Source organism: Odocoileus virginianus, chromosome 8 (genome assembly GCF_023699985.2).
Source record: "Odocoileus virginianus isolate 20LAN1187 ecotype Illinois chromosome 8, Ovbor_1.2, whole genome shotgun sequence".
In the NCBI taxonomy this organism is placed as follows: Eukaryota; Metazoa; Chordata; class Mammalia; order Artiodactyla; family Cervidae; genus Odocoileus; species Odocoileus virginianus.
This window is the reverse complement of record NC_069681.1, coordinates 1585313-1612537: the sequence shown is the minus strand read 5'-3', so window position 1 is coordinate 1612537 and position 27225 is coordinate 1585313. Positions and strand designations below refer to the sequence as shown.

The window sequence follows — 27225 nt, the reverse complement described above, 5'->3', positions numbered from 1 at the left end:
GGCTTCCCTGGTGGCTCAGGGGTTAAGAATCTGCCTGCCAGTGCAAGAGATGAGGGTCTGATCCCTGGGTTGGGAAGATCCCCTGGAGAAGGAAATGGCAACCCACTTCAGTATTCTTGCCTGGGAAATCCCATGGACAGAGGAGCCTAGCTGGCTATAGTCCACGGGGTTGCAAAAGCGACTAAACAACATAACAACAATCTATAGTGTATATATGTCAATTCCAATCTCCTAGTTCCTCTTACACTCCCCTTCCTCCTTGGAATCCATGCAGTTGTTCTCTATATCTGTGTGAAAGAGATATAAAAATTTAGACACCACCCAGGAGAATGGGAGAAGCTAACCAAGAATGTTTTTATTTTCGCAGCAGTTTTCTGTAACAGTTCATCCTCAATATCTAGTCTTAGTAGCTGCAAGAAAAGTTTATTAAGTGGATGTACAAATGAGAAAATCTTTACATGTTTATTAAGCAGAAACTAACAAGTTAACCACTCAGTCGATTTTCAGTAGGGGTTCTCATTAGAAATCTGATATTTGAAATTCTGTACCGTCATTGTGATTACATTATTGCCCTAGGACCTCAACAAATTCAGCATTGGAAAGTGCCCCGAGAAGATGATTGTAAGCTCTTGCTAGTAACATTAGTATAATCCTAGTAATGTTAACAAAGTTTCGGCTCTTCTTGACTTTATCTTCACGCCAGGTAGTAATACATTAAATAGATAAGAATGTTAATTGGGTATTTGAGCATTCTAAGACACACTGATTCTGTGTGTGTTTGGGTGTGAACACATGCAAACGTGTGAGAGATATTGTTTTAAAAACCATAATAGTTACTAAAACATTCATTTAGAGTGGGTTATCTAAGTAAGAGAAGAAAATAAGATAGAAAGTTTTAAAACTGCTGCTCAATCTCTCAAAACTTAATCTATTGACTGTTCTATCTCTTAACAGACCTATTTACAGAGAGAGACCTAACATGACCAGTTTTAAATAAGGAAAATATTTTCTAAATGCTCATCATAATTTTTGTGTGACAGAGAGTTGTCTAGCTATGGAATTATAAAACAAAATTCAAATATGAAACCAGTTAAGAACATATGCTGTTCACAATCAGAGTTAATTTCTAAGCTGCCATGGAATATTCTTGTTCTGCCATTGAAGTGAACAGCCCTTTTTCATTGCTTCTATACCAAAATATTGATAAAGGTTTCTGAAAAAAACAGCCTCAACTACTTATTTTCAACTTTTCCTAAGAGAGCTTAGGGAAGTAATCTGTCTCTGTGTTTATGCCATGGAATGTGATGGCACTCATTAAACAGAAACGATACTGTGAGATTTACCAAATTATGAAATTGATGAACATCACTTATTTAAAATGTATTATAGTCATAAGTTCTTACGTAAATTTAGGAACTTGCCAATTATATATACAAAGCAAAATTGTTTATATTCATCTAAGCCTCTGAGGAGAAATGTCTTGAAACATGCAATAGTTAATGTAAAGAGTCTTGTATGGAAATATTTGTATTTTTACAAATATTATTTGTAAAATATTATTTATAATATTTATTTGTATTTTTACAAATATTATTTGTAAAATATTATTTATAATATTTATTTGTATTTTTACAAATATTATTTGTAAAATATTATTTATAATATTTATTTGTATTCTTAAATTTGTGAATTTTACTGCATTATTATATTTTCCTTCTCATTAGTAATATTTCCAGGAGAGTATCCATGTCTCTAGATACCAACGGGGGGGAACATTAAGCTGAACAAATTTTATAAAGATAATTAAAATGAGCCTTCTGTATCCACAGGTTTCACCAACTGTGGATCAAAAATATTTGAAGAAACTTACAGAAAGTTCCTAAAAGCAAAACTTAACTTTGCTACATGCAGGCAACTATTCACATAGCATTTATATTGTAGTAGATAGTATAAGAACTCTAGAGTTGATTTAAGGTCTACAGAAGGGTGTGTCAGTTTTATAAGGGACTTAAGCACTCATAGATTTTTATATGAAGGGGCAATCCTGAACCAGTCCCCCATGGGTACTGAAGAACAAATGTACTGTATTTGGTAAGCTAGGCTTTGTCTCAGTAGAGAAGATTGCCTCTGGGTTCATTTTATTCTACAAAGGGAAAATGAACATGTTGCTAATTGATCAGATTCTCAACCTCACTTTTGTCTTACATTGGTATTAATGCCAATAATTGTAAAATCACTTTGTAAATGTAAAGTGCCATATAAAGTCTCATTTAGGCTTATGTGTTTTCAGTGTCTATAACTCACTAGGATAATACAGTCAAATCGCTTGACTCAAACCAGTAAAAGAAAAGCTGTGTTGTATATGGCATTATAAAGAATACCCTTTACACTTATGAAGGAGTAATCAGAGCTAAATTTCAGTTCAGATCAGTTGCTTAGTCATGTCCGACTCTTTGCAACTCCGTGGATGCCAGGCTTCCCTATCCATCACCAACTCCTGGAGCTTGCTCAGACTCATGTCCATCGAGTTGGTGATGCCATCCAACGATCTCATCCTCTGTCATCCCCTTCTCCTCCTGCCTTCAATCTTTCCTAGCTTCAGGGTCTTTTCTAATGAGTCAGTTCTTTGCAAAGTATTGGAGCTTCAGCTTCAGCATCAGTCCTTCAATGAATATTGGGACTGATTTCCTTTAGGACTATCTGGTTTGATCTTCTTGCAGTCCAAGGGACTCTCAAGAGTCTTCTCCAACACCACAGTTCAAAAACATCAATTCTTCAGCCCTCAGCTTTCTTTATAGTCCAAATCTCACATTCATGCATGCCTACTGGAAAAACCACAGTTTTGACTATAAGCACCTTTGTCAGCAAAGTAATGTCTCTGCTTTTAATATGCTGTCTAGCTTGGTCATAGCTTTTCTTCCAAGGAGCAAGCATTTTTTAATTTCATGACTGTAGTCAGCATCTGCAGTGATTTTGGAGCCCCCCAAAATAAAGTCTGTCACTGTTTCCATTGTTTCCTCATCTATTTGCCATGACGTGATGGGACTGGATGCCATGATCTTTGTTTTTTGAATGTTGAGTTTTAAGCCAGCCTTTTCACTCTCTTCTTTCATTTTCATCAAGAGGCTCTTTAGTTCCTCTTGGCTTTCTGCCATAAGGGTGGTGTCATCCCAATGTCTCAGGTTATTGATATTTCTCCCTAACTTTATGGAGTTAACTTTAATGAACTAACTTTATTGAACACTTAGGTTGTACCCAGCATTATTCTAAGTTCTTTACTTAACACTTATTCATTTAAAGTATAATAACTGCTTATTCATAGTGTAGCCATTACAAGGTAGTTCATTCTCTCACTGAGTCATTCATAGTAGGTAGTGCTCAGAGTAGATAGCATTGTGGATAATTTATGTTTTACAGTAAGAACTATAGCACCTAAATGATGTACATTCATTTTGTTTTATTAATTTCATGATATATTTAAAATGTAAATGAGACTTGATTTTGATCTATTTATATAAGCCTTTAAAAGTTTAACATACTCTCTCCTCTGTGTCCACTGGGATATGTGGAAAGAGCATGGATTTTAGAGTACAGCCTAACTTGGGCAAGATACATAATCTTTTGATTGTCATAAAGAACAGAGTAGGTGCTCAATAAACATTTTGTTCATTGATTGATTGAAATGCCTGACATATAGGTTCTTAATTACTGTTGTTCCATTTCTCTCATTTTTCTTCAAGAATTTAACTAGCAGCCTCCCTTATTGTTCACGTCCTCAAAGTGATGAATTACTGATTGCAGCATCAATTACTTACTGATCAGAACTTCCAAATCAGGAGTTGCATATCTGTCCCAAGCTCTTAAAAGGAAATTCACACTGCTTCCTTGCACCATATTTTTCTTCAAATTAATTTTTTTCCTTTTATGTTTTCTGTTAAAATTTTCTGTTTGAATATTAGTAGTATAATGAACTTTTGTCTTTAGAATCTTACCATATAGCCTTAATATAAAAATCCACATGTCTTTTAAAGTAAACTAGTTTTCCTTATAAAGTATAAGAACTTCAATCTTTTAAGCTGGTAGTGTTGACTGCAAAGTTATAAAAATTTCCATCATTTTCTTTCACACTTTTGAAATCCGGTGGTTTGTAGCTGCCTTCATAAATGAGCAGCTTGTGTCCCAGCTCTGACACAGAGCTTTTCAGCCTGTCCCGATGTCAGGGTACTGCTGCTTGACATTGACAAGATTCTTATCAAAACTGGGGTTTTGCATAAATTAGTGTTTAACCCTGGACAGGTTTTTCCTCCTCATTTCAGTGCAGCTTTTAAGAGACCATCTTGCTCTTATACATAGATGATGAAAGTGAAATTTGACCATTACATCATACATTTTATACTCTTGAGGGAGTACCATAAACTTTTTACTAGTCTCATTGACTTTTTATTAAGCCTTAATTAGTAATCCTCAGTTTTACCAGTTCTTGTACAATTATTAATAGACATCATCACTGATACCCTACTATTCTTTCCTTCTCATCCAGAGGATCTATTTGCCTTACTCTTTTACTTTAATAGGCAGCTTACGTTGTATGTGGGGAAGAAAGTGAGAGGAAGGGGAAGGAGTTTCAAGTTGCCTAAAGGAGTACACTTTAAATAATCTTATGAATTTAGCATTTTTTTAAAAAATTATTTTAAATTTAGAATTTTTTGATTATTTTACCTTAATACTTTCCAGAAGGTACATACTAAGCTTTGTGGGTAATTTGTGTTTTACAGGAAGAACTGAAGCACCTAAGTGATGCTACATCAATTTTGCTTATGATATATTTAAAATGTAAATAAGATGGAAAGCACTTGATTTGATCTATTTGTATCAGCACTTGATTTTGATCTATTTCTTGGTATTTAAAATATGCAAAAAGATCTTTTGACTCTGTAATGTGGAGACTTTATACCTTCCTAATTTGTTCTTACCATCATTGTTTCAGCCATGGTTGAATGGAGAAGTAGAAACAACTTCATTCTTGAACTAGAGGGATATTTTCATATTTGGTAGAAACAAACATTTATTATGCTTTTAATTTGGGTCTGATGATGAGCAGATTACTCTCCAAGAGTATATTATCAGTTCCCCTAGCCTCTGTTGAACATCTCAAATGTTTTGGGTGTGAAATGACATGTGACTAGAAACATGGTTTCCAAATTTCAATAAACCTAGAAATAGTATTATTATAGCAAAATAGGGCTATGACAGTAGAATCCACCTGCAATGCAGGAGACTAGGGTTTGATCCCTGGGTCGGGAAGATCCCCTGGAGAAGGGAATGACTACCCACTTCAGTATTCTTGCCTGGAGAATTCCATGAACAAAGGAGCCTAGTGGGCTACAATCCTTGGGGTCTCAAAAAGTCAGACACGACTGAGCAACTAACACTTTTCACTTTCATGATATGTTTAGTAGCCTTAATTAAATCAGGTGATATATACTGACTAATTTTTCTTAACCTAAGTTCATGGAAATGCTTGCCACTGAATTATTCTTGGAAAATATATTTGTGATGCCTTTTTATTTCTTCAACAATCAAAATGATGGTTCATCCAAAATGATTGAGAAAAGAAGCTAAGCTTGGACGGAGAATGATTTCTTTTTTTTCTTTTTTTTTAAAAAACTGACTTTTTAAAAAAGCTGACTCTCATTTACTGAACATTTTGAAATCTTAACATGAGGGGGAAAAGCTCACAAATTCAAGCACACTAAGAGTAATTTATACTTAGTTATAGCAAGGTTATTATGTTTTATTTTACCAAGTTAATGAAATAAATTAGAATGAATGATAAGAGAATGTGAAGATTGAAGTCCCTTCTATATGAAACGTGCATATAATTGGAAATATATACCAGGTACTATATATAAGCCTAGACTTGTGTTAGCTGATTTAATAACTACAGGGACCTTATGATATAATTATTCAGATCAGTTCAGTTCAGTCGCTCAGTCGTGTCCGACTCCTTGCGACCCTGTGAATCACAGCACGCCAGGCCTCCCTGTCCATCACCAACTCCCAGAGTTTACTCAAACTCATGTCCATCGAGTCAGTGATGCCATCCAGCCATCTCATCCTCTGTCGTCCCCTTCTCCTGCCCCCAATCCCTCCCAGCATCAAGGTCTTTTCCAGTGAATCAACTCTTCGCATGAGGTGGCCAAAGTATTAGTTTCAGCTTCAGCATCAGTCCTTCCAATGAACACCCAGGACTGATTTTCTTTAGGATGGACTGGGTGGATCTCCTTGCAGTCCAAGGGACTCTCAAGAGTCTTCTCCAACACCACAGTTCAAAAGCATCAATTTTTCGGCACTCAGCTTTCTTCATAGTCCAACTCTCACATCCATACATGACCACTGGAAAAACCGTAGCTTTGACTAGATGAACCTTTGTTGGCAAAGTAGTGTCTCTGCTTTTTTAATATGCTATCTAGGTTGGTCATAACTTCCCTTCCAAGGAGTAAGCATCTTAATTTCATGGCTGCAATCACCATCTGCAGTGATTTTGGAGCCCAAAAAATAAAGTCAGCCACTGTTTCCACTGTTTCCCCATCTATTTCCCATAAAGTGATGGGACCAGATGCCATGATCTTAGTTTTCTAAATGTTGAGCTGTAAGCCAACTTTTTCAGTCTCCTCTTTCACTTTCATCAAGAGGCTTTTTAGTTCCTCTTCACTTTCTGCCATAAGAGTGGTGTCATCTGCATATCTGAGGTTATTGATATTTCTCCTGGAAATCTTGATTCCAGCTTGTGCTTCTTCCAGCCCAGTTTCTCATGATGTACTCTGCATATAAGTGAAATAAGTAGGGTGACAATATACAGCCTTGACGGACTCCTTTTCCTATTTGGAACCAGTCCAACCATGGACTGTTGTTCCATGTCCAGTTCTAACTGTTGCTTCCTGACCTGCATACAGGTTTCTCAAGAGGAAGGTCAGGTGGTCTGGTATTCCCATTTCTTTCAGAGTTTTCCACAGTTTATTGTGATCCACACAGTCAAAGGCTTTGGCATAGTCAATAAAGCAGAAATAGATGTTTCTCTGGAACTCTCTTGCTTTTTTGATGATCCTACGGATGTTGGCAATTTGATCTCTGGTTCCGTGCCTTTTCTAAAACCAGCTTGAACATCTGGAAGTTCACAGTTCATGTATTGCTGAAGCCTGGCTTGGAGAATTTTGAGCATTACTTTACTAGCGTGTGAGATGAGTGCAATTGTGTGGTAGTTTGAGCATTCTTTGGCATTGCCTTTCTTTGGGATTGGAATGAAAACTGACCTTTTCCAGTCCTGTGGCCACTGCTGGGTTTCTAAATTTGCTGGCATATTGAGTGCAGCACTTTCCAGCATCATCTTTCAGGATTTGAAATAGCTCAACTGGAATTCTATCACCTCCACTAGCTTTGTTAAGGCCCACTTGACTTCACATTCCAGAATGTCTGGCTCTAGGTGAGTGATCACACCATCGTGATTATCTGGGTCATGAAGATCTTTTTTGTATAGTTCTTCTGTGTATTCTTGCCACCTCTTCTTAATACCTTCTGCTTCTGTTAGGTCCCTGCCATTTCTGTCCTTTATCGAACCCATCTTTGCATGAAATGTTCCCTTGGTATCTCTAATTTTCTTGAAGCGATCTCTAGTCTTTCCCATTCTGTGTTTTCCTCTATTTCTTTGCATTGGTCACTGAGGAAGGCTTTCTTAGTATTCCCATTTTACACACATGAAAAACTACAAATCCAAGGTCAGAGCTATTAAGAAACTTGTGTAAAATCTTTGTGCTGGTTGACATTATAGCACATGATTTATGTTTTACCCGTAAAAGGAGATAAATGATGTGAACCTACTTGAAGGTTTTTGTATAATATATGCAAAAATTTATCATAGCAGTGTTTGTACTCAATATGTGATATACCATTTTGATTAAGTATCTTTCAGTCATTTAGTTCATTCAGTCTTTTTTTTTTTTCATTTATTTTTATTAGTTGGAGGCTATTACTTTACAATATTGTAGTGGTTTTTGCCATACATTGACATGAATTAGCCATGGATTTACATGTGTTCCCCATCCTGATCCCCCCTCCTGCCTCCCTCTCCATCCCATCCCTCTGGGTCTTCCCAGTGCACCAGCCCTGAGCACTTGTCTCATGCATCCAACCTGGGCTGGCAATCTGTTTCACCCTTGATAGTATACTTGTTTCAGTGCTGTTCTCTCAGAACATCCCACCCTCTCCTCCCACAGAGTCTAAAAGTCTGTTCTGTACATCTGTGTCTCTTTTTCTGTTTTGCATTTAGGGTTATCGTTACCATCTTCTTAAATTCCATATATGTGCATTAGTATACTGTATTGGTCTTTATCTTTCTGGCTTACTTCACTCTGTATAATGGGCTCCACTTTCATCCATCTCATTAGAACTGATTCAAATGAATTCTTTTTAATGGCTGAGTAATATTCCATGGTGTATATGTACCACAGCTTCCTTATCCATTCATCTGCTGATGGGCATCTAGGTTGCTTCCATGTCCTGGCTATTATAAACAGTGCTGCGATGAATGTTGGGGTGCACGTGTCTCTTTCAGATCTGGTTTCCTCAGTGTGTATGCCCAGGAGTGGGATTGCTGGGTCATGTGTCTTAATTCTCACAAATTTAGAAAATTTTAAATTGTGAAGCAAAGATGTATGCGTAAGACGTATCAGCTAGTATCTCTCAAGGGGCTAGAAAATATTTTACAAAGGGTATTAAAAGAAAAAGAACCAACCTATTCCTTTAACCCACATTTCTATTCCAGAAAGAGCTTAATCTTGTAATGTGATTCTCTTTTTAGCTTCTAAAATTCACTGGAATCTAGTTTCAGGCTTAAAATGTATTTTAGCCACCCATGTACCTTTTAGGTGGTAGTCCTCCAGTTTCCACTATGTAAAGGAAGAAAAAGAAACACTGGCAAATTACCAAGGTAACTTTTTAGAGAAACGGACTTAATATTAGACAGTCATTCAGAACACACCAGTGATAACACTGGGTCAAAGTAGTATCTTTCAGTAGTGCATAGGCTTCAGTTCCAGTCAAATTTAAAGAAAATAGTTCCCTTCAAATACATGATGAAATAGACCTGGGCGTGGGTTGTAGACATTTTGCTTGATGACAAATACAGTTTGAGCAAGCAGTAATCGAGTAGCCGCAAAAAACACTGAAGCAGGGTCAGATTGCACTAATGATTTTTTGGAGTTAGCTCTTCATGGGAAATAGTATTATGTTCCAAGCAGACCTTACTTGCAGTATTATTCTATAAGTTATATAGAATAGTAAATATTAAAATGTATAAAGATGATCAAGATGATGGGAAATTCAGGAAATAATGGCATTTGACAAATAATTCCAAGAACTTAGTCTTTTGATTTTAGAAAATGGAAAGGTATAGTACTTGTTTTAAAATAATTTCAAATCTTTCATGCACCAAAGGAAATAGACTTAACTAGAAAGCCCAGGTAGTTTATACTTTCTAGAGAAAGAAACAGGCTGTTTGAGAATGCCTGAGCATCCTTCACCAGCTCTTTGAAGGAGACAGGACCATCTCACCATCTGCGTGTGATGTGAGGGGATGAATTTTGTATCTCAAAGATGAGATCATTGACTCCTGGGGTACCTCACATTGCTAAAGCTATGGCTTTTATTAACTAGCCTGATAACTGGTAAGGACTCTTAAGCATCTGTTATCTTTATGCTCACTGAAAAAAAATAATTTTAGTTCATTATGTAAATATTATTAATATGGGTTGCTGGGTATATATGGGATTTAAATGTAAACATGATGTTTGTTGCTTTATAATCTTACAGATAACTGGTGTAAGTTTCAAATTTTTTATTCTTTTCCTATCAATCTTACGTTCCATAACTTTTACTGAGAGGGTGAAAGCATTGGCAAATGATTTTATTTCTATACTGTTCAGTATTGCAACTTTTTTCCATACATAAAGCATGTCAAAGCATCTTCCTTTCCTACTCCAACACAATATTTTTTAATGGCAAAGATCTGGCCTGTATTTTATCAATTTGACATGGAGATTTTTTTTTTTTCCTATTTCTGTTTCTTTAGTCTGTATTACAGGTCATTGAAGCACACCATAACTATTTGTCTTGAGTAGTCAGTTACATAAAAGGTACTGGGCTGACTGCTGTGGAATAAAAGGGAGTCTGGCATTACGATGTGGTAATTACGGGCTTCTCTGCTGGTTCAGATGATAAAGGATATGCCTGCAATCCAGGAGACCCAGATTTGATCCCTGGATTGGGATGATCCCCTGGAGAAGGGCATGGCAATCCATTCCAGTATTTTTGCCTGGAGAACTCCATGGACAGAGGAGCCTGGGAGGCTACAGTCCGTGGGGTCACAAAGAGTTGGACATGACTGAGCAACTGACACTGTCAATTAATTACTGTTAGAAAAAGAATTAATTAAGCCATTCTTAAAGTGTGTTATATTAGCTGCCAGTTTAAGATGTAAAAATGATAAATTCTGAGGGACTGAAATGATTAACCATTTGTGATTAGTGCTCATAAGTTTTAACTATAAAATATTCTAAAACATATTTGCTCAATTAGTATATTTGGAAAAGGACTTACTTTTGCAAGAATAATTTATAGGCATTGTCTTGAAAACATATCACCAGAAATAGGCATTTTTCATTATTAATCATCATTACTATACTTCTACTTTTTAAATAGTGTTCTAACTGGTTTCTTTTTATGGCATTTGATAAAATTTTAAGGATATGGTATTGATACTTAAGGCAAGATGTTCAAAGAAGTTAATCATGTTAGTTTATTTCTAGCTTTTTTTAAAACACTCATATTTTATGTGAATAGTGTCTTTAACTTTTGATTGATCATTTTTAGCAATGTGTCTTTGCTAATTTACTCCTTCTTTTTGTTCTATTTTCCCTTTTAATCTATAATTAAGAAAGAAAAAGACCTCTTTCTAAAAGAAAAAAAACAGAGTAAACAATGGAATGATTTATACTGTGAAAACACTACTATAGATATTTTGTAAATCTCTGAAGAAATGAAAGGCAGGCAGGTGACAGGAGTCTCCATGCATTGGCGCTTTCATTTTCTACAATGACTTCACTTTCCTTATCTGACCAAAGCAATTTTAGAAATACTTTTACAAAAATCTTTCTGATTTTTAGCAAAATTTGTGTCTTGATTGTTTAATTGAAGTGGGCATGTATATATAATTGTCAATGAACTACTTAATTCCAAATAATAGATAACATAGATGGTTTACTTGCTAAACTCTTTATAGGTATTATATCATGTAATTCTCCTTGTAAACCTGTGAGTTGATTACTGTTGTCTGTGTGAGAAAACTGAGATATAGAGAAATAGAGTAATATAGGTGGTGGAGTCTAAACTCAGATCTGACCTAATAGACTGAGGTCTTAAATACCAATGCCAATGTTAAAGTATCTCTTAAGGAAATCTGGGTAGATTGGCATCTTTTGAAGCAGAAATATGCTTCCTACCCTGACTTCTGGACAAGGTTTTGGAGTCTATTTAACCTTTAGCTTTAGAAGAAGAAATGAGTTGGAGAGAGGTATACTGCTGCTGCTGCTGCTGAGTCGCTTCAGTCGTGTCCGACTCTGTGCGACCCCATAGACGGCAGACCCACCAGGCTCCCCCATCCCTGGGATTCTCCAGGCAAGAACACTGGAGTAGGTTGCCATTTCCTTCTCCAGTGCATGAAAGTGAAAAGTGAAAGTGAAGTTGCTCAGTTGTGTCTGACTCTTAGCGACCCCGTAGACTGCAGCCCACCAGGCTTCTCTGGGATTTTCCAGGCAAGAGGACTGGAGTGGGGTACCATTGCCTTCTCCGGAGAGAGGTATACATTTATACAAATTATATATTCATTCTTTGAATTTCACTATAGCATTTTAACAAAAATGGTGGCCATTAAGTGATGGTTATGCTAGCCTAAGGGCAGAAGCCATCTATTTATTTTAAATTAATCTTAAGCTAGCTATTAGGAAAAAATAAGCAAAACTATATGAAGCAGTGTAAAACAAACAGTATGTGATGCCATGGCAAGAGCTTTGCAGCAGACAGCCCAGGGATCTTACTGAAGCATGACCACTTACGTGACTCTGGGTAAGTTACTTCGAAGCCTTAGTGTTTTCGTCTGTAGAGAGATTGTTGTTGTTCAGTTGCTAAGTTGTGTCTGACTCTTGGTGACCCCATGGACTGCAGCATGCCAGGCTTCCATGTCCTTCACCATCTCCTGGCGTTTGCTCAAACTCATGTCCATTGAATTGTTGATGCCATCCAACCGCCTTGTCCTCTGTCATCCCCTTCTTCTCCCGCCTTCAGTCTTTCCCAGCACCAGGGTCTTTTCCAGTGAGTTAGCTCTCTGCATCAGGTGACCAAAGTATTGGAGCTTCAGATGGGATTAAGTATTTCAAAGCATTGTTGCAAGGATTAAATGAGATAAAATGCCAGGCATACAGTAGAACAATCATTCATTCCCCTTTTTCTATTCCAAGTTTTAAAATAAAATTGGATGTATTTTTGAATGAAAGGGTATCTATATTTCTGTATCGAACTTGAAGTTTGCTAAGTGTAACATGTTTCCTCCTCTCTTTTTGGTACTGTATTCTCCTAGTTGAAATATGGATGCAGCCTTTTGATATTGAGTTGCATTTTCTTCAGTGTGTAAGCAGCCAGAAATAGCTTGTCTACTTTGTATTAAAAGGTAGAAGATCTTAATGATGTTAGAAGAAAAACAATTGTGATTAGTATTATACTTACTTTGCATGCATGTATGCACAATCATGTCCAGCTCTTTGCGACCTCACGGACTGTAGCCCGCCAGGCTCCTCTGTCCATAGAATTCTCTAGGCAAAAATACTGGAGTGGGTTGCCGTTTTCTCCTCCAGAGAATCTTTCTATTTTCATTTAAACATCCAGTTTTCTTCCATGTTGAAATTTAATTGCCTTATTTAGGTAGTACTTTAGTTGGCAGAATACAGAATAAAACCCTTAAGCTAAATAATCAGATGATTTCCTAATATCTAATAGAATCATCAATAGTTCTTATATAACTCTTATGTATCTTTAGAGAATATACTCTTTTCTAAAAAGAGAATGTCAGAACACAGTGAAATGTCTTGGCGTTATCCTGAAATTCTACATGATATAGGAATGAAAACATTATATTATGTCAGCCATGTTATCTAAGACCAGTTGGTTAGTTAATTAGGCTTTGAATCATATTTTGGGTTTTGTTTGAATGAGTGTGCTTTTTTTTCTGCCATGAAATGTTTGGTTAAGATAAATTATTACTGGACATTGTATATTAAAGAGGTGATCTTAGAACTGCTCTGAGAGAAAAAGAGATTTATGATTCTGCATTATACTTTATTCTAAAATGTTTTGTTATTTCACTCAAAGTTTCAAAAACAAATAAATTAGTTTATTATAAAAGTTGCTTATTTTGCTTTTATATAATGAAGACAGATTGTTTTTTCCCATTTAGGTATAGAAGGTGCGTTTATATTGTCAAATGAGAAATTTGATTCATGGACATTTAGATTTTTTCTGTGATAACATCCTAAGGACTCGGAAGTGAGTCGGAGACCGATGTTCCCCTTCCTTTTCTTTCACTAGCTCATTTTCTTATACTAATCAAGTTGTTCAACCTAGTTAGTTCCTAGTGTACAGCAGGAGGTGAAGTTGGGTTTTTAGTTTCTGTGCTTTAGTTTTACAGAACTTGGAAGGACTAAAGAAAAGAAAGCCAGGGAGATACTGCTTGCATACATGTTTTAAAAGACCTACTGTAACCTGATCCATCAATTTTTTTGGAATTCATATGAAATTTCACTCGAAAGTAGAGTGCCCTATTTACCCCAGAAATGATGATGGCGAAAAATGGCAGTTTTTAAAATTTAAATCTGCTCAACTAGATTGTCCCTAAATCCTCTTCCAATTCTGACTTTGGCTGTCTGTGTTTCTTGCCCTCATTGCAGGACTATAAATCAGAAGACCCACATTTTAACTCAGGTTATCTAATCAGCTTATGCTAATTATTTGAGCAAATAATAGCTCCTTAGTTATTTGGACTAACTGTCCTTAAACTATCTGTTTTATAGTCTGTGGTTCCAGACTACTACAGACCCAGTTTATTTTGTGCTGGAATTATAAATATTGAATTGGAATATATTCTTTAAACAAGAATAATTGGTAAATAAGGGTCATTGTTAATGATGATATTGGGCTTCTGTAGGCACAACTGTTATCCATAATCTTTAATCACTATTCAATTTTAAGTTACTCTAATAGAATACTAGTATAATTGATCTAAAATAGATTACTTAAAATAGTTTAAGTTCTACTTTTGGAATCCATTACGTGATTTTTTGTTTTTGTTTTTGAATGGGGCAGAAGTACTTTATTTAAATACTAGGACTAAAAAGTAAAATCAAAGGTCAAAATTTTCCAGTGGAAACCAAGAAGAAATGTTATGAATACCCAAGGTATAATCAAAATTAAACACAACCTTGAGCCAATTCAGAAAGCTCAGTAATCTTCAAAGTGATTTTCATACATTAATTAATCCTCATGGCATCCCAAGGATGAAAGAAATTTAATTCTCGTGTTCTAGTTACTGATGACCACAGGAAGAGTCTGAATGGATTTAGATGAGCCGTTTTAATAAGGCAGGTCAACAAATATTTCATCAAATATTAAGGATCTACCACATCAGCTACGTATGAGTCACAAAGTATCCCACTGAGGTGGCCTACTTTAAAGCCTTTTTTTTTTTTTTAATTTTAAAGACTTTATTTTTTAGAGAAGTTTTAGACTCCCAACACAACTGTGAGAAGGTACAGGATTTGCCATATACTTTTCATCTCCACACATGCTTTGCCTTTCCCAGTTATCAACATCCCCCACTAGAGGAGTACATTTGGTACAACTGATAGACCTACATTGACTCAATAGTTTCCAGAGTCTTTATAGTTTACCTTAGGATTCATTCATGGTGTACACTGTATGGGTTTGCACAAATGTATAGTGACTTGTATCTACCATCACATTATTATAAAGAATAGTTTCACTGCCCAGAAAATCTGTGCTGTGTGTATTCATCCCTACATCCCCACAACCCTTGGCAACCAGTGATCTTTTTACTGTCTCTTTTAATTTTGCCTTTATTATGTGATGTTTTGGGAAAGCAGGTTTGTCTTTAAAATTACTGTTTGATTAGGTTTTTTATTAAAATTAGTTTCTAAAAACTAACTATATAAGCTAACTAGACAGGTAAAGGTAGTCTAAAAATTCATAAAGTAGTTCATATGTGAATCACTCAAGGAGACATGTACTTATTAATATTTCAGTTCGAAAGACAAAACCAAATGTCTATATATTTTTAAAATAAATTTCTTATTAAAGAAAAAAGTATTTCAGTGCTCAAAATGTTCAGAGTCCAGGAATTATTTTTGAGGCTACCTGGTATATATTTCATAAGCTGACTTTTGTTTTTGTGAGTGCTGTACAAATTGTTAAAATGAACAGACTAGAAAATTTTTTACTAAATTACATACGAAATAGCTATTAGAGGTGACTATTAGTTAAGTTTTTTTTGTGTGAAGAGAATTGCTATCCCTGTTCCTTACCCCCACCATTAATCAAGAATCATTTTCTCATAATAAAGTCATGGCTGTGTGAAAATGCTGAAGAAATGGTAATCTAAGGCAATTCAGTAAGTTAATATGAACATGTTGCTGAAGCAAAAGAAAACAAAGTATTGTCAGCAAATAGAGCTCTCATCACAGAAGTTCCATAAAGGCAGCTTTTAGTCATTAGAGACAGATGCAGAAGAAATATCAAAAAGAAAAAGGGAAAGGGTGGCAAACCCAAACTTCCTGAGTTTTGTAGTTATTTTCCAGGCTACCCTGGCACTTAGGAGTAGGAAGTTTCCTCCTTCTTTGCCTAGCCCAGGGTTTCTCAACTGTTGATGTTAGGACTGGTGGATTCTTTGTTGCATGGGCTGTCCCATGCATTACAGGATGTTTAGAATAGCCTCTACCTATTAGACCTAGTAACAGCTCCCCCAGCCCTACCCCTTCAGCTTGTAACAACCAAAAATGCCTCTAGAGCCTCTAACTGCCAGTAGCGCCCCTCAGGTACAGCAACCAGAAGTGTTTCTAGATATTGGCTTCCCACCCCCACTCCCCTGGTGGAGCAGGGAATCACTGCCAGTCGAGATCTGAGAGTTCAGGACCACCACCTTCTGGAGAATACTGGTTTATATGCTTAGCTGCACAGACCTTAATTTGTGGCACAGAGAACCTGACCTGTATTTACTTGTGTTTCACATCGCCTACTGAAGTATGTTCCAGGTTCCAAGTAACTGATTTATAATGAACTTTTCTAACCCAGCTCATTTATAAACGAGGAAATAATGTATTTGCCTATATTCTCACTTGAGATGTAGTTTGTGCTAGTAAAAGACTAAAAATGATACACAGGAAGGATGTAGTTGTGACCCATCAAGCATGTTTTATAGGTGAAGTTGTGTATCTCATTTTTGCATTGGTGCTCTGACTCTTTTTTTCCTTTCAGAATATCAGTTCATTCATGTTGGTGTCACAATGACTATCGCATTATGTATCTTTTCATTAAAAGGAGTAATCTTAGCAGTTTAAATATTGGCATAAGAAGAGGGTACATTTGAATATTAAGTATTTTAAGACCAGGTAAATCTGATAGCATGGCTCAGGTGAGCAAAAATGTGAGTCCCAATAAAATGGCTCTAAATCTCAAAAGCTTCAGTGAGGATGACAATTTTTATGAAAATTGTCGCCAGTCTTTTAAAGACCTTGTCTGAGTCAGAAATAAAATGGTCCTGCTCTGGGCTCTTCCTCTAGTGAGCTCTGTGACTTGGCAGAATCACCTCTCTGAGTTTAGAGATTTTCATGTCTGTCAAGTCTAGGGGGACAGACCAGATAGCTTTCAAAGAATGTACCAGCTCAAAATAGTGTCAGATTTTTTTTTCAAATATGCATGAACTATGAAATTAAATTTTTTTTTTTTTAGTTTTAAAGCTGTACAGACTAGTGAAACTAAAATAAAAGAAGATAAAGTTATAAATTTCATCCAAAGAAAAAACTGATCTATTAAATTGATCTGTGTGCTATATGGAAACAATTGCTCATTAAGTGCTAAAAATTACTAGCTCTAGACTATATGAAGTGATTTTTGTGGGTAACCAGGTTTTCCCCAACTGCTCTGTGGGAGGAATATTTAAAAGTTATAAAAGCAAGATTGTGCCTTTGATGAAAACTGAGAACCAAACTATCAGAATCTATTTTATTTTTTGCTTCCTTTTTATATAAAATGATTGTGAAGACATCAAATAATATGAAAGAAATCCCATGGTTGGCCATCTCTATAAAATCATTTAATTGACTCTGGCTAGTATAGTCTGAGAATCTTTTAAACAATAGAGACAGTTTTTCAAGTAGCAGTGCCATATTTATTATATAAATCTGGCTCACTCTGCAAATGTAGTGTCCTACCTTTAACACTGTATTTTACTGATAAACTGTATACATTTTTAGACCTAACCAGTTCTACAGTTCTGGATGTGGAGAATAATAATATCCCATTCTAATTCCTGAAACAGTTACTTTACCTTCTACAGCAGCAAATATATTTTCATCCTTCTCAGTTAATATGCAGAGCTTCACATGTCATATGTCATAAAAATAAATAGTTTCTTTTCAAATTTAGCTATAATATTTGAAAATAATCATTCAGAACTGCGACCGTATTAATAAAAAATAATTCTCTCCTGAACACTTTAATTTTCCTAACTGTATTTTAATTGCTTTACTAAATTATAAATGTTTATCTAATGCTTCTAGCCATTTTGAAGTTGATTATTAATGAAAGGGGCATAGAGGATGGAAAACTAATCTGGAAGTTTGTCTGTAAAATGTTGTTATTGAGTTAGTTATGCTAGATATATTGTCAGATTTATTTATTCTCTTATTTAGGTGATGATAGCGCCTTAAGGGTGATCATTAATTTTTGGCTTTTGGTTTATTTCTTTTACATGCAGACTAAGACTTAAAGTAGCCATGTCTGAATCAAACTCAGATTTACCTTTGAAATATTAGGGCAAAATTACAAAGCTTTCCAGGACTTCAGTGTCCTATATATAAAATGGAAAAATGATTCTTAAGAATACTATGGAGAATGCCTATTAATGAGGGATTTGTTCATGCCAAATATTAAATATCATTTATAAATAATAGGATTTGGTCAAATTATCTTAGCATCTTTCTACTTGCATCAAGTAAAATTGCAACAGTTTGATCTGTAAAAATTAAAGAATAGAACTCAGTCTTTCATGTAACTCCATTTGGTTTTAGGGTCAAAGGAAAGTTATCCTTGGGGATGGACGATTCAGTGATAAAGGAAGGAGGAGGAGGAAGTAATAGCATAAATTTCCTAAATCATGCAAATTATTGTGCTCAGATAATTCAGAGAGCCATTTTTTCTGTCTCTCTCCAAAAGGAACATACTTTATAGTTGGATTAATTTAAAACACTAAAATAACAGGGTGGCAGCACTCAGTAAGAAACCAGTGTGACTTTTGGCTACATTTCTGTTGCTGCTAAGTCCTTTTCAAATATTGTAATTAACTTTACTGTTTCTATTTATTTTGCCTATCTTAATTTATCCATGCTATTCCTTGAGCTGCTAGTTCTCTACCCTTAGTAAAAAAGAAGAGGAGAAGAAAATAGTTTGTGTCTTATTGTGGTGATTGCTATGTCTCGCATGACGCTTTCTTTCTATGTAAATTATATTTCTCTCTTCATTCCAATCCATTATTTTTTCCTGTCTCTAGATATAAGGTTCTTAATGATGTTGAACCTTTCATCAGATGAGGACTAACAGCTGGTGAATGTTCTCTGGCTCCTCAATCCCTTTTCCATATCTTGCCAAAACCCCCTTCCATGATAAATGCCCAGAAGCCCAAATATTCATTTAAAATTATATTATAATGTTACTTTTCTGTGTTTTCACCACATCATGTCAAGTCATTGGAGGAGATAACCATAATATTATGTGGAAATAGTTTCCTTTTCTAGATTAAATTTGATTCTGATGTTACCACTATAAATTTCATTCTTCTATTAACAACCAAAAGTTTTTACAGTGTCCTTGCCTTCTTTTTCCTCTTTCCCCTGCCACCCTTTATTATAAAAGTTGACAAATGTAAATCCCAGGGCAGCTTAATAGGGTATAGCAAAATGGAGACCGTAAAATGTATTTAATGTAGGAAACATGGAACTGTTTTGAACATGTTAAATCACTACTCTTTGCAAACAGGAGGAAGAAGGCACCTATGACCAAACTCTTGAGTTCCGTAGAGGAGGTGACGGCCAGCCAAGACGGTCCACTCGACCAACTCAGCAGTTCTACCAGCCTCCCCGGGCTCGGAACTAATGCGACAAGGTATACTTGACGTTGTGAGAAGCTTTCCACGTACAGAAAGATGCTATTTGTGTTAAATATATAAGCACAGTTATTAATATTTCATGATAACATACAGGCATACTTCATTTTATTGTGCTTCTCCTGATTACACTTCACAGATATTTGCATTTTTTACAAATTGAAAGTTTCTGGCAACACAGTGTCAGGGAAGTCTTATCAGTGCCATTTTTTCTAACAGCATTTGCTCCCTTTCTTTCTGTCTTTGTGTCACATTTTGATAATCCTTACAATATTTCAAACTTCATCATTGTTATATTTGTTATGGTGATCTGTGGTCAGTCGTCTTTGATGTTAGTATTGCAAAATGAGTATGATTCACTGAAGGTTCAGATGATGGTTAACATTTTTTAGCAATAAATATTTTTAATTAAGGTATGTACATTGGTTCTTAGACATAATGCTATTGTGCACTCAGTAGACAGCAGTTTAGTGTGAATAAAACTTTTATATGCACTGGGAAACCAAAAACTTAGTGTGACTTGCTTTGTTACAATATTCACTTTATTGTGGTAGTCTGGAACCAAACCCTCAATATCTCTGAGGTTTGTCTGTAGTAGAAGAAAACTGATATTTTAAAACTACTTTCAGTTATAAAGTATTTAAGATAATACCATAGTTACAAACTACTTTTCCTCCAGACCTTTCCCCACAAATGCTATCCTTAATCCCCTTTTTTCTCTATACCTACTCTTTTCTATTGAAGGTGATGACAATCAGTGAAATGACTATAGGTTTGAAAGTAGGAAAAAGATAAAAGAAAACAAAGAACCAGATAATTATCAACCTAGATAACTGAGTTTATTTTTTCTTGTTTAATTAATTTCCACCCTTTTTAAGAAAGAGGAAGTGTTTCATATATATCTTTAGGAATTCAGTGAATACAACCTTACTGCTTATTGAGATGTAATTTAGGAGCCTTATGCTATTGATCCAGATTCTTTCATCCTAGAGTTTCAGAAAGAAGGTTATCTGAAAATCATCTTCAGTAAGAAGGAAGATATAAAAAAGAAGTTAGCAAATTATATGACCAATCTAAGGCATTTCATTTTGATGAACAGAGACCTTGTTTCTTAGTACATTCTTAGAAAGAAATATTTTTGTCATCTTTGATAATATTTCTATTTTTTCCTTATGCCAGGACTTTTGAATATTTCTTTTAATACTTAGAGTTTTCACATTACAGCTTTTGCTATATATCAAATAAACCCTCTTTTAGACTTTATATCTTTTTTCTTAGTCTCTTCTCAGTAGCAGGACTACTGAGAATTTTTAAGAAATTGTTCCCAATCCCTTCTTTCAGCTGTTCGTTCTGACAAAGCTGTTACCCACCTTGTGTGTCCCCTACTCAGTGACTCTCTCAGTTCCTCACAGCAGCCAAGACTGTTTAGCACTGGAAATGCAGCTGGCCTGAATTGAGATGTGCTGTAAATAAAGAATGGATACCAGATTTCAAAGACTTGGTTCGAAAAAAACTCAGTAACTTGTATTGATTATAAGTTACTACAATCAATTTCACCTGTTTAATTTTACTTTTTAATGTGGCTACTAGAAAATTAAAAATCACGTATGTCTCACATTATATTTCTGGACACCATTGTTCCAGGATCTTCTGCAACTTCCCAAAGCTCTTTCATTGGTTCAAAATTAGTTGTGTCATCCTAAGTGAAGAAATGTTTTCTTATACTTTCTAGCCCTTTCCTCCTTATGTAATAGTTTGCCTGGAGCAGAAGCCTAATGCTGTTTGACTTCTGATTTACCCCAGTGAACCAGGATAGGACCTTTTCCCTTTTATTATTGGTTTTTCTTTGCACTTATTACAAGACTGTCAAGTAGACAGACGTGTCCATGGTATCACAGAAGAGCTGCTTCTTGACTTAGGGCATTTTTCTGTAGCATGTGAGAACTGACCAAAGCAGAATCAAACTATATGTAAGGACTTCAGCAACTTTACATTGTGCACAGTCAAGCATCCACTTTTAAAATAAGCTCAATGTGCTTATAATTAAATCTTATTTAAGGTAAATGAAAACTGAGACTTCCCTGTTGGCTTTCCAGTGTCTTCTGAACTGTTTAAAACAGGTTTTAAAATGCGGCCAAAGGTTTTCAACCCCCCGATTGCTGTAGGACAGGAGATGCAGGACTCCAGGACGCTTCAAGGATGCCTGGGGCTGTTGAAAGCAGGGCCGAGTAGAGAGAAGATGTGAGAGTGAGGAAGGGTACAGCCAGATGGTAGAACTCTTAAGTCCTCTGTGCCCTTCTTTAGTGTCTTTCATGTTTTCTACATTCAGTTCAGTTCAGTTCAGTTGCTCAATCGTGTCCGACTCTTTGACCCCATGGACTGTAGCACGCCAGCCCTCGCTGTCCATCACCATCTCCCAGAGTTTACTCAAACTCATGTCCATTGAGTCAGTAATGCCATCTAGCCATCTCATCCTCTATCATCCCCTTCTCCTCCTGCCTTCAATCTTCCCTAGCATCAGGGTCTTTTCCAATGAGTCACCTCTTCCCATCAGGTGGCCAGATTACTGGAGTTTCAGCTTTAGCATCAGTCCTTCCAGTGAATATTCAGGACTGATCTCCTTTAGGGTGGACTAGTTGGATCTCCTTGCAGTCCAAGAGACTCTCAAGAATTTTCTCCAACACCACAGTTCAAAAGCATCAATTCTTCAGCACTCAGCTTTCTTTATAGTCCAACTCTCACATCCATACATGACCACTGGAAAAACCATAGCTTTAACTCAACAGACCTTTATTGGCAAAATAACGTCTCTACTTTTTACTGTGCTAAGTTGGTCATAACTTTTCTTCCAAGGAGCAAGCGTCTTTTAATTTCATGGCTGCAGTCATCATCTGCAGTGATTTTGGAGCCCCCCCAAGATAAAGTATGTCACTGTTTCCACTGTTTCCCCATCTATTATCTATGAAGTAATGGGACCAGATGCCATGACCTTAGTTTTCTAAATGTTGAGTTTTAAGCCAACTTTTTCACTTTCCTTTTTCACTTTCATCAAGAGGCTCTTTAGTTCCTCTTCACTTTCTGCCATAAGGGTGGTGTCATCTGCATACCTGAGGTTATTGATATTTCTCCCTGCAGTCTTGATTCCAGCTTGTGCTTCCTCCAGCCAAGCATTTCTCATGATGTACTCTGCATATAAGTTAAATAAGCAGGGTGACAATATACAGCCTTGACATACTCCTTTTCCTATTTGGAACCAGTCTGTTGTTCTGTGTCCAGTTCAAACTGTTGCTTCCTGACCTGCATACAGATTTCTCAAGAGGCAGGTCAGGTGGTCTGGTATCCTTATCTCTTTAAGAATTTTCCAGAGTTTGTTGTGGTCCACACAGTCAAAGGCTTTCACATAGTTAATAAAGCAGAAGTAGATGTTTTTTTGGAACTCTCTTGCTTTTGTGATGATCCTACGGATGTTGGCAATTTGACCTCTGGTTCCTCTGCCTTTTCTAAATCCAGCTTGAACGTCTCGAAGTTCACAGTTCACGTACTGTTGAAGCCTGGCTTGGAGAATTTTGAGCATTACTTTATTAGTGTGTGAGATGAGTGCAATTGTGTGGTAGTTTGAGCATTCTTTGGCATTGCCTTTCTTTGGGATTGGAATGAAAACTGACCTTTTCCATTACCTTTTCCTAATGTTTTCTACATTAGGGCTCCATCAAAAATTTCCTTTGAAAAAGAGTACACTGCTTAAAAGTAAATTATGAATGGTAGCCCTGCGGTAATCATGGCTTATTTGTTTCAGAATATACAATGCAGACTGTTCCTAGTCAACTAAAGCATTACAATCTTAGTGGTTCTTTATGTACCCTGAGTTAAAACTCCAGTCTTTCCCAGATGCTTGTTTTGGATTGTACTGTTGACATGGAAAGTCCTCACAGTAAGAAAATTAATTTTGGCAGAGAACAGTCCCGTAATGATATCACTAAAAAAACCTTAGTGCAAAATGTATCCTAAAAATTAATTAATTAAGCAGGACACATGTGATCTTAGTTGAAAAACTCTATTTATTCATTTTTTAAAATTTATTTTTCTTTATTGAAGGATAATTACTTTACAGAATTTTGTTGTTTTCTGTCAAACCTCAACATGAATCAGCCATAGGTATACATATGCCCCCTCCCTTATGAACCTCCCTCCCCATCCCATCCCTCTAGGTTGATACAGAGCCCCTGTTTGAGTTTCCTGAGCCACACAGCAAATTCCCATTGGCTATATTTTACATGTGATAATGTAAGTTTTCATGTTGCACTTAGTTCAGACATATGTTATAAAAGATTATGAAGTAGAATTAAATATACTCTCTTTGAATGGGAAGTTCAGCAACAAGGATTATACTTTTTGCTTTTGTCACACAACTGAATATATTATTTTCTTCTTCAGTGAAAAGATACTTTATTATTTCCTCATTCCTAGTTTCCATTTAACTTAACCATTTAACCATTTAAAAACAAGATATATATTGTATCCAACCATTTGACTGGACTTCCAGCAAATATAAACATGAACTTTTTATCACTTTTTTTTTAAAGTTCATAGTTGTTTTTATGTTTTGAGAACTTTGCTAGGTGATGAATAACATAGTAGCTTCTCAGTAAGTGTTTTTTCAGTCAGTATACCTTGATAAAGTTGTTTATGTGTAATTTACATATTCTTCGATTGTCCTAAGGAGTTTTTTTACAAGTCTTCTACACCAGCCCCCACCCCCAACACATTCACATACTTCCCCAGAGGTGGAAGGGGAGTTGGGTTCTGTTTGAGCCTGGTACTGACAATATCAGTGATTAGCAAAAGCACGAGATACCTGGGAGTTAGGACTCAGTGAGAGGAGGAGTTCTCAAGAGAGCAATACGGGAAATAGGCCTAGGTCTGAGAAAAAGTGGTGGCAAGTTAGATATAAGCCCTGAGGGAGGAGAGGGCCCAAACCTCTCTTATCTGGACTTGTCATTATTACAGACAACTTAGAAGTAAGAGCAGTTATGGATAAGGTGTCCATAGTTCTTTAACCAGTGAGAGGGACTAATCTATGTGCATTTGAAAAGGTTTCTGACATGATTGGTGCTTAGAAATTAGATACCAGTTAGTAGGGGCAGGGCTTAGAGATTTTTTTTTTTTAAGTAGAGTTGGTTTAGTTTTCTTTTGCAATACTTTGGCCACCTGATGCGAAGAGCTGACTCATTTGAAAAGACCCTGATGCTGGGAAAGATTGAAGGCGGGAGGAGAAGGGGATGACAGAGGATGAGATGGTTGGATGGCATCACCTACTTGATGGACATGAGTTTGGGTAAACTCTGGGAGTTGGTGATGGACAGGGAGGCCTGGCATGCTGCAGTCCATGGGGTCGCAAAAGAGTCGGACACAACTGAGCAACTGAACTGAACTGATTTAGTTTTACAGATGAATTTTAAAGCTTCACTTTCATGGTGGGGTAGAGACCTCTGAAGTTAATCTAAAAGCTGAGGAAGATTTGAAGAAGGGAAGAGGCAGTGGCTATAAGAGAGTGTGTGAACCAAAACAGTGTTACTGGTGATGGCAGAAGAGTATCACTTTAGACTCATTGAGAGTTTGACCTTGATGTGTTCAGTGCTATCATGAACTTCTGAATAAGAATGATATGATCAAAATTAAGCTTAAGAAATACTGCTGTTGGATATAGGATGGATTAAGCACCAGAAGGGAAAGAATCTAGGAAGTTATTGCATTGGTCTAGCTGAAGAGTAGTTAGAGCTTCGAGTTCCTCTGTGAAAAGAGAGAAATGGCAGACCTGTGTAGACTTTGTTTGACACATCAGAGGAGTTCCTTACTGCCATGGAGGTTAAGGCTCAGTATGTAGAGTGGTTTAGTAAATGGTGACTCACTTTTAATTTCACTTCTAGTTCCTTTGATGAAAGAATAGTCTTCATAGTTTTACATATTAACCAAAACCTTGAAACTGATCACTAAGCATAGTTGCGGTTTAGTCGTCAGACTCTTTTGTGACCCCATAGACTGTAGCCCTAGAGGCACCTCTGTCCATGAGACTCTGGAGTTGGTTGCTGCTTCCCTCTCCATGGGATCTTCCTGACCCAGGGATTGAACCCATGTCTCCTGCATTGCAGGTGGATTCTTTAGTGCTGAGCCACCAGGGAAGCCCCTTTGAAACCAATAGCTAAGCATGCATTACTATATAAATATCATGACCTTGTTTATTTTCTAAGGTCCAGGTTTTAACACCATTTTTAGCTAGTAAAAGATGTATTTTTAGATGGCTTTCTGTTTGTGTGTGTTTTTTTTTTTTTTTTGGACAATCTAGACCAGCATCCTTTTGCAAAATTTTTCAAATCAAGGTCAGGGAAGTGATCACTATAAAGATAGATGTTATAGAACCCCATGAAGCCAGCAGGATAGGCATCATGTGAGGATAATAGTACCCAAATCTCTATTTTCTAATCAGGAGACTGTTTACCTCAGAGGATTTTTGAGCTGTTTGCATGCAGCCATGGGAATGCTTCCCATCCCGGCCCACCCAGTTTCTTTCATTCATGAGGCTGAAACAGGATTGGAGCAAACAGGGCTTCTCTCACCACCTCTCTCAGCCTTTTCTGTTGTCACTACCCAGAGCGTTTCTGCTAGAGTGGTGTCTGATAAAGGTGGGGAGCTGACGGGAGGCAACAGGCGTAGGTGAATTACCTGTGAGACTGAACCAGCTCAGAGGAGTTCATAGGGGAAGTGGAGGTGGGTAGGGTGGGGGTAGATGCGATTCAGTGGCAGACTGCATCTTTTTTAGGTCACCCTCTGTTAAACTCTTCTCAGTTAATCCAGATTCCTGAAGCAATGTGCTAGCAATAAAGGAACTAACAGTGACAGAGATGTACTTTAAAAATTTTTAGAAGGAAAAATTATTTTTTAAAGACTTTGCTTGTTGTTTACGTACTGATTTATAGATTATGTTTATGTTTATAAATTAGCAGTGTCCAGTTTTCTCTGCTGTGATCTATTGATATTTGTATCAACACTTCACAGTTACAGGTAAGTTTCAGCACTGTATGTATGAGGAAGCTAAGTTGAGGTGCCAATTTCACTCTCTTCTTCTCTTGTTAAATAGAGTCTTTATGAAGAAAGGAGCTGTTGACTGAACCATCCTGGTCAGAACCTGTTGATAGACCTCCTGCTTTCCCTTCGGAGTAAGATGCAGACATGGTGGATATTATTATTTGGAGAACTAAAAGGCAGATTTTAGGGGAAAAAAATTCAACCCACATAAAGAATGGGGAAAAAAATACAAAGTTAAATAAAGCAAATAACTTTTACAAGTGGAAGAATTTTTTCTTCTGCCATCAATAAAACCAATGCACTATTAAATACATTGTTTTGCTATATGTTTTATTTGCTGAATGTGATTTTTCTTGTTCATCTGGTATTAACCCCATACTAATTGCCTTGTGTAGAATGGCAATTACAGCATACTGAAACCCCACTCTAATTACAGAATAAACTGACTGACACAGTTTGCCACATTTCTTAACAAAATAACCTGAAGCCAAATAGCAGTTCTTAGTATGTTAACACTGCTAAATATGACAGCAAAAAAATATTCAAAACTTGGATATGTTGTTTTAGCACTCTATTAATGTAATTCA

General features: G+C 36.3%; 1 protein-coding gene across 4 annotated transcripts in view; it reads left to right on the top strand.

Annotated features, from left to right (window-relative positions):
• TDRD3 (tudor domain containing 3) overlaps positions 1-26947 on the top strand; it is a 192590-nt gene extending 165643 nt beyond the window's left edge. For all 4 annotated transcript variants that reach the window (XM_070471156.1, XM_070471154.1, XM_020894978.2 and 1 more), the window contains 2 exons: positions 19429-19554; positions 26691-26947. In XM_070471156.1, the coding sequence (XP_070327257.1) occupies positions 19429-19545 (117 nt within the window). In that variant the 3' untranslated portion in view covers positions 19546-19554; positions 26691-26947. The remainder of the gene's footprint in view (positions 1-19428; positions 19555-26690) is intronic.
• The last annotated feature ends 278 nt before the right edge of the window (positions 26948-27225 follow it).